The sequence below is a fragment of the Gavialis gangeticus genome, unplaced genomic scaffold, assembly GCF_001723915.1.
Source record: "Gavialis gangeticus isolate Ggan-Ray unplaced genomic scaffold, GavGan_comp1, whole genome shotgun sequence".
NCBI classification, from domain to species: domain Eukaryota; kingdom Metazoa; phylum Chordata; order Crocodylia; family Gavialidae; genus Gavialis; species Gavialis gangeticus.
The window spans coordinates 10,066,672-10,075,076 of NW_017728997.1; the positions used below are offsets into that span (position 1 = coordinate 10,066,672).

The window sequence follows — 8,405 nt, forward strand, 5'->3', positions numbered from 1 at the left end:
TGGGTGCGCCACCTGCTGCAGCTCTGTCTCTTTAAGGAAAAAAAACCCCCCTAAAATGAGAAAACACCCAGACTCAGCGCTCCTGTCAGCGGAGGGGTGGTTCTTGCTGCCCCACGCCAGGCTGGGGGAGCGGGCGGAGGTCGAGGGGGAGCTGGGAGAGCAGGCAGGGGATGGGGGCTGACAGGAGTTCCCCCATGGTCCCTCCCCCGTCCCTAGTACTTATCAGCTCTGAGTTCTGCTGCAGCTCCCTGCTGTAGCCACTGGGGACTGCCTGAGTCATCAAAGCTCTCTGAATCTTTTTCCAAAAATTCGGAGAGCTTTGAATTGATTCGGACTTTTTAATTGGTCTCCTGATTCAATTTGGAGATTCAGCCACTGAATTGGGCCAAATTTCCTCCAGGCCAAATCACCACCCAAAGGTTCGCACAGCCCTAATATTTATCCAGATTCTTTCTTGCCTGATTCTGACCAATTCCCCTCTGGTGCAGTACCTTTCTTCTGCCTGCACCAACACCTCTTCCTGTCTCTATGCTTCTCTGCTCAATTTACATGGTGTCATCTGGGGGTCTCGTGTGCTGAAGTACATAAGTGATTGTGTGCTCAGACAGCAGGGGGAGTTTTGAGTTGATCCCCAGATGGCCATAATTTATTTGTACAGTGTAACCTCACCCAAATTCAAACGAAATCTATAAGCAAAGGCCAATAGACTTCTACATGCCTTTTACTTATTTCCATGTCTATTTTCAGGGTTTAATTGCAACACATTAAAAGGTGTTCTCAGTAACAGACAAACGTTTAGTTGCCATGAGACTTGAATGCCCAGAATGGTGGCCAGTGAAAGAAAAATGAAGGACAGCATGCAGAGAGGTTTCTCTTGGTTGTAGAATAAGAAAATGTGTTTATGCTGCCAAACTTTCACATTTCAGAGGTTTATCAAATGTATTTAAAAATAGAACTTTTTTTTAGTTAAGGAGAAACATACAGATCTGTTCAGGTATTTTGCGCTTCAACCAACCAACCAATCAGTTACAGCAGCAAGAAGTGATTTTAATTAATGTGAAGGCTCTGATCTTGCAGGGAGGTTTGTATTGGCAGACTCTACTTAATTTCACAGGAGCTCTCATGTATTTAGGGGAATCCAATGGAATAGAACGCATTGTGCAATTGGGACCTAAATCCTTAGTTTATTTTGCTTTTAAAGGAGGGGAGATCGGAGAAATTCCAGTCAGACAAAAGTACCTAAATCAGTGATTCTCAACCACTAGTAGCCCTTGAGGTACCCCAAGTTCCTTTTAAGGGTGCTTCACAGTGTTAACGCTGTTAGGTGAGCAGACATGATTCACAAGATAAGCCCAGCATTTTCAAATAAGAATCCATAGTGTTAAGAACATTCTGATTTTGTTGTGGTCTTTTTAAGTTATTTGTAAGAGAATAATTACTCTATTATTTTTCTGTAGTCAAGGAATGAGTGAAGGCTAAAAATTGGCATTTTCTGAGGGGTGTCTTGATTTTAAAAGGGTCAAGAACCACTGCCCTAAATCAACTTTAAAAAGTGATAGGATCATTCTGATATTGTTGTAGCTACAAGGTGTATAGCAATAAAATGATTACTGCACTCTCAGGATACTGAGTCATGAATCTATTTATTAAAAATCGTAAATATTTTCCAGGTAAAAGTGCTGTTTTGAAGTGTCTGCTGGATATTCACAAGATTTTTCGAGAAAATGACCCTGCCTACATCCTTAATGATCTCTACATTTCAGACTATTGTATTTGGATTCAAAAAACTAAGTAAGTGTTGTAAGCAGTTTCTGGTTTTGGTTGTTACCTCATTTTTACCAGCACTGATAATTTTTAATTTAAAATGTTGATGATGAAAAGAATCCTTAAAATTCCCTGATTGAACTTACTTACCTTGCTTTTCATAAAACGCCAAAGAAAGCTGCTTTATTTTTATTGGTAATATTGGCAGCAGTGGAAGATTTGCTTTTAGATAAAAACAATATTTGAAAAATCTGTGGTCTCCAAATATGAGGGGGGGATTTTTCTAGGAGTATTTTAAAGCTGCCCAGAAATCAGTAAGCTTTTTTTAAATGGAATTAAAATGATTAAATAACATTCATGTAACATCTAGAAAAAGTTTGTGGCAACTCCTCATACAGAATTGTAAAGTGCTGTTAATATGAACAAGTTTGGTGGTGGTGGTACTGGTTGCTTACAACATCCATAGTAAGGTTGGAAACGGACATTCTATCACTGTAAAACTTTTTATGGCAGGCCAAAGGCCAAAAAGATAGATATCCATGCCCTTTGTTTTGCCACAAATACCCAAAATTTGTTAGTGCAACATAGGTGGTATAAAAGTGTGCCACTTTTTTGCAGCAAATGGGTTCCTGCATTTGTAGAGAGATACCCCAAGGAAGTCCCTTGCTAGGGGATTCCTGGAGCACGTGTCTGCCAGTAGGGAACCTGGGGTTCCCCTGTTCACAGTTATCCCACAGGATTGGGCCCCTGAATCCTTGGGAACATCACGGTCCTGACCCTGCAGGACAGCAGTCAACATCTGTATTGCCCAGTGAAGCAGATAAGTTGTGTTGGGGGACATCACAGCACAGTTGCTCCACTTTACTTGATGACCTCTGTTTATAGCATAAGAGTCACAAATCATAGGCTTAACAGTGCCTTGTACTGGTTAGCAATCAAGAAAATAGCATTCTCTTGGGCTAGGGACAGAAATTGCTCTCAAACCAGTGTAAGAGATCAGAAACCAGTTCAGATCTGTAACGCAACAGAAGTTCAGTGCACATAAACCACTTTGAAAATGGCTGAAACTGGTTTAAGATAAACCTGGATGGATGTAGTATCAGACTTAACTGATTAAGGTTAATCAGTTTATTGAACTTCGGTCTCAGATCCCTTCCAGATTCAAGTTAACTCACAGTCCCCCAGCATCCCAGAATGCTTTGCACCTCCCGTGCAAATTCCCCCCGCCCCTTGCACAGTGGGTGGGCTAGCCTTGTCTCAAGCTGCCTGCTCCAGCCAAGCAGTGAGGCAGGCTCTAGCATCCTCCATCTTCTGGCCTGGGCCGCCACAGGCATGTGGCTGCATTTCCAGAATCAAAAGTGAATGTCTGTCACTTGCTTATCAGTTCAATCTACTCAGCTTAGACTAACCTGTGAAGATTGAATCAATTCAGGCTTGGGCTTTTTGACTCTCTGTACTTAGCTTTGGAGTCTGTGTCAGACTCACCTCTAGCTACTGCCGCTGCACATTCAGCCCTCATTCCTCTTACCTTTCTCTCTAGACAGGGCTTTCTAATAGTTTAGTGCCCATTTAGTCCTAGGCATCAGTGTGGGAAAAATGAGTCTCTTAGCCTGACTGGAGCCAGGCAGGTGGCCATTTTGCAATTTATAGCTCCCCTGCTTTTCTGCTGAGGATCCTTGGTATTTTGTCTGGAGGTATTTCACCTCTGCTGCTGTCCCATTTTCTAGTTTTGTTCCTCCAACAACCATTTGTAACTCCATGCAGTCAGACAGAATAATATCAAGTAGTTAGACTGAGCTGCTCATAGAAATAGTACAGTGATCTCCCACATTCTTCACAGAGGGTTTTAGCATGGGCGCTGTTGAACAGCAATCTGTGCAGGTTTATTGGTTCACTTGATCCTCTACCTGTGTCTCACTACACAAAAGACCCTGCAGAGCACTGTTGCATAAGTGCCTCAGTTGCTCCATGTGTTTTGGAACAATAGTGGGTGTAAGATGTACCATGCATGGCTTTTCCACGAGGGAGGCCTTATTACCATCAGTGCAGTAAATGATATTGCAGTACTGTACTATATTATTATGACTTGATAGTCTAAAATCAATGTCTACATTTTAGCTTTTAATTTGACATAGATTCACAATACGTTTTATTCTCTGAATCCATACCAATCACAACAAGCAGAGAAGGGGGTTAAGGCAGAGAGAAGTGGACAAGGAGCAGCCACAGAAATCTCAAAGAGAGTTTTTATTTTATATGCAAAGCTTTAATGGGCTGCTGATGATACATAAAGGTCCACCTCAAAAAAAAGTATGAGCTAATGATTTGATATCACCATAATTTCTTAATGAATTATAGACTGCTAGTTCAATGCTGCTTGTCAGTAATTTGGTGCATTACTTGATTGCTTATTCATTTGTTCTTTTGTGTACTTTTAAAATGATTGATTATACTCCCACAGTTAACAGTGCTAAAAAAGTCCTGATTTTGGTGGAAAAAACCTGGTACATTAAAACAAGTCCAGTTTGGTTCAATTTTTCACTTTTTCCATGGGCTAATATAGGCCAATACTCTAGGATAGCCATTGGAAAATTCATCAGCAGATTGAAGGGTTAGAAGAAAGTATAGTAAATGAAGATAGAGAAAGCTATTTTGTGTCTCTTTCTTGAAGAAATGAGTCATATGAGAGCTATATTGTTCCTGTCCATGTCAGCGAATATTAACATCTAGCAAGCAAGTCATCAGAACCTAGATCGTCTTTGACTACAGCGAAGAAATTGTAGGGTAGATATAAGTGACTGATAGATTAGCACATTTACTGCAAGATGCATACATTAGGTACCAGTTAAGCAGAACTGACAGTCTCTGGAAAGCAGGCAATTAAGCTGTCTTACTATCATAATGACATGGCACAGTAGTTACCTGACATTAGATGAGGAAGAGGAGCTGCAGAATTCCTGTCCTATTTTTAGGCTTTAAATCAAGAAAACATTTAACCACATGCTTATGTCCTTCCCTATTCAGGATGACATGGAGCTGTGTGCTTGAATTTAAGCATTAGCTGAAGTACTACTCTGAAGAGAGATCCTTTTTTTTAGATCAAGGCATAAATGTTTTTTGACTCACTGCAGAGAATTGAAGTCCACCCCTAATTACGGAAAGTATACTGAGGAATCGGAAATGGGCATTGGCTCATGAGCAGGCATTCTCATGCTTTTTCACTTTGTGGGCACCACTTCTTGTTAGAACGAGGATGCGGGCCCCATCCCTCTCATAAATGATCGTAGGATGTCCTTTTGGTAGCTCCAGCAGATGCTTAACACTGAGAGGTTCTGAGGGGGAAGCAGCTGCAATAGTTTTAGCAGTCTCTAATATATTAAATGTTTTGTCTCCTGAAATACGCCAGTGATTCCATCTACTTTTGCTCTTCATTTTATTGTTTCTTCCACTGGTTAGAGGAAGGTTAGAGTCTAACCTGTTCTTTGCTCTTCTGGAAATACCGTTAAGCTGCAGTATTCCCTCCTTCTCTTGGGTGTTTCTCTCTTCTTGCAGCTGGTAGTGTCAGTCCCACAGGTGGTTCAGAGTCTGCGATGGCGGCTTTGTTGCCTTTCATTTTCTGACATGCCAGCAGTTCCAAGCAAAGGCTGAATCCTCTTTCTTTCCGTCTGCTTTTTTGGGTTTGCTGGCTCCTATGTACAATTAAGAACCTGGACACACAAACGCAGCTCTGTTTAGCTTCCTACACTAGAGGCAACAGTTTGGGAGTTGCAGGTTAAGAACAAACTTTTATTTGATGGCACTAGACACAATGTTCTGGAGTTGAGCTTATGGAAAGTTCCAAGTTTAAGGCCCTGTCCACAATCTAAAGACACTGTGTGTTTGTACCAATCTCATCTGATCTGGTTACGTCGGAATTAGAAGTGTGCTCCCAGTGCAGCTTTTCTGATTGTGAGGCAGGGATAAATATGCTTGCATGTCTCTGCCGACCATGCAATGTGATTTTGTTTGTACTGTGTTTTCTGAGTGGAAATGTATGCCCAACAGCCACCAAGAGCACATGAGATTTTGTACTTTAGTGTGTCCTACTGTGCAGGGCTGGGAAGGCGGATTAGCTCAGCTGGATGCAGAAATACAGTTAGGTAAAGGAGTCCTGCAGCACTTGCAGTGGTGACGGTGAGGAAAGCATGTGTTGTAAAAAAATAAAAATAAAATAAAAAAAATAAAATAAAATAAGAAAAAAATTGTATGCCAAACTAGGCCACCTAGATGAGCCTAATTCACCCAGCACTGACTCAGGAGAGGGGTTCATGAAGGATGCTTGATTTTGAACATGGCAAATGTCATATTTGAAAATAAGCTGTTGAACAGCAGTGTGGAAAGTGCATGGTTAATGGTCAGTTGGATTTGACAAAAACTATTTAGCTGTTTTTCCTTAGCAATTTCCAGGCATTCTGATAACATATGGATGTTACATGTGTTACTTTTCTGTCATTTGAATGCATCAGCCGGCGAAAGACATTGTCAGATGCAGACTAAATTCCATCCTGCCCAGTACTTTTTTAATGAGTGCCACCAAGTTGCTTGTTGATTTAATGTAGTAAATTACACTGAATATTATAGACACTGACATAAATAAGTTTTGGTTTTTAATTTTCCCATTTGGTTGAGGGGGAGGCAGCATATTGCTTAACTAAGTTAAACAAGAAGGAAGGAGAAACAAATATGTTGACCTAAACGACAGAAACTACATGAAGAACAGTGGAGGCAGCTGGGAGTGAAGCTCGGCAGGTGGTGTCAACATTTATGTTGAAAAGCCAGATGCAGCCAGATGGAAAATTGCATCTTTAACCCCTGAGGTCATAATGGCATGTCATCACTTCATTTGATCCCCCTGCTAAGTGAGCTTATCATCCACCCTGCTGTCATTCCTGTTATTACTTTCATTTCCATAATAAAATTAAATTTAATTTGTCTGGTTTCCTCACTGTTTTTTTAGGTCAGAGCTTTTACAAACTGCTATGATGCAGATAGTGGTGTCTTCAAATTTAATATTGCCACTGAATTTCTACTAGAAGCCTAGTTTTCTTTCCTACTTCCCACTGCCAAAATAAAAGCATCGAGTGTCTGATGCAGAGGAGGGGAAGAACAAGCGTCTTCCTGAGGATTGTGGGTGGGCTGTCAAGAACGGAGTCCAGGTGTGAGAAGTGAAGGCAAAGGGAATAGGAGTCACTGCTGCCAAAAGAGCATCTTATGCTGCTGGGAGCCACAGGACTTGTGGAAGCTGGGGCGTACTCCCACCATTTCTGAAGTCCTCTCCTTTCCCCCTTTTTCTTCCTCCAACTACTGTGTCCTTGAAAAAACTCACACTGTCTCCACAATGCGTCCCATTACCTGCTCTTGCATAGAGTTGCCGCCTCCATCTCAAGAGCTTCGTCAGGTGGGACTTGGCCAAGTTCATCAGGGGTTGGATGCATTTTATACTGTTCAGTTTTCTCTGAACGTGTTTAATTTCCCACCTACCTGTTTGTTCACAATGCAGTTGGAAGTTCTTAGAGGGCCGCAAAAGGTAGGAGACCTGTTGGGTTAGACACTGCAAATACAATAATGTAAAATGAATAGCACTTTTTCCTTCGGTTGTTGATACTGGATTTCAAAAAGTAAAATCTCATCTTCACCCATTCCATGTTTCTTTTCTGCTGACTAATTTTATAGAGATTTATTGAATCCACATTAATATGTCAGTTTTTATGCACTAAGGGAGCTATGAATTTCATTTGCAATACAGAAGAAAAATCCATTTGTATGGTCAAATACTTGCACTAGGGTAGAGTGCAAATGGAAGCAGAGTAGGAACTATTTCTTTTGCTTTTGTGTGTAGGTTTTCTTCCTTATAAAGAATATTATATGAGCCAGAGCAAGTAATGCTATTTATTAGTTAAGTTTACCCAATGCTTCTCGCTATAATATCCATGTTCCATTGTTTATCATTTTGAAAAATATTCCCATTGAAGCTGAAATTTTCTGTATACATAGTGTCTGCATCAGGTTCAAGTTTTGAGGAAAGTTTCAGTTAAAATGATTCAGTCACTAATAAGAGTGAGACCAGGGCATAACCTATTGTTTTGACATTATTTTTTATTTGCATTAAAAAAACCAAAATTCTGGCATCATCTTCCGTAAGAAAACCTAACACCCCTGTGTTTTAGAGCAGGAATTTGATGTTTGACAGGGGATATGGGCATTGTCACAAGTATGCCTGCAAAAATTCACCCAAATTTGACCACGCTGTAATTCTTTGAGAAGCCACAGTTCACATATTTACTGCAGGCTTTTTTTAGAGTGTAATAGCTGATCTGTAAGTGATCACCCCAGTGATCAGACTTCATCCTCTCATAGGTCCTTGCGTTGGCTAGACCAGTGGTCTCCAAAGTGGGGGTGCATGCACCCCAAGGGGTGCGCAAGACGATCCTTTGGGGTGCGGGAAGAAAATATTAGACCTTCTGTTTCTGTTTCTATAAATATACATATATTGGGGGTGCGTGCTCAAAATTTTTTACTGATGGGGTGCGTGATCAAAAAAGTTTGGAGACCACTGGGCTAGACGGTGCTTGCTCCATCCTCTCACAGTCTTCAGAGAATGA

General features: G+C 41.0%; 1 protein-coding gene across 5 annotated transcripts in view; it reads left to right on the plus strand.

The window, feature by feature from the left end:
* SHQ1 (SHQ1, H/ACA ribonucleoprotein assembly factor) overlaps window positions 1-8,405 on the plus strand; it is a 95,166-nt gene that overhangs the window by 47,272 nt on the left and 39,489 nt on the right. For 4 of the 5 annotated variants that reach the window (XM_019504746.1, XM_019504745.1, XM_019504744.1 and 1 more), the window contains exon 11: window positions 1,671-1,791. In XM_019504746.1, coding sequence (XP_019360291.1) covers window positions 1,671-1,791 — 121 coding nt within the window. Of the gene's footprint in view, window positions 1-1,670; window positions 1,792-6,505; window positions 6,678-8,405 lie in introns of those variants that run through there. The other variant, XM_019504748.1, reaches the window with a different exon arrangement.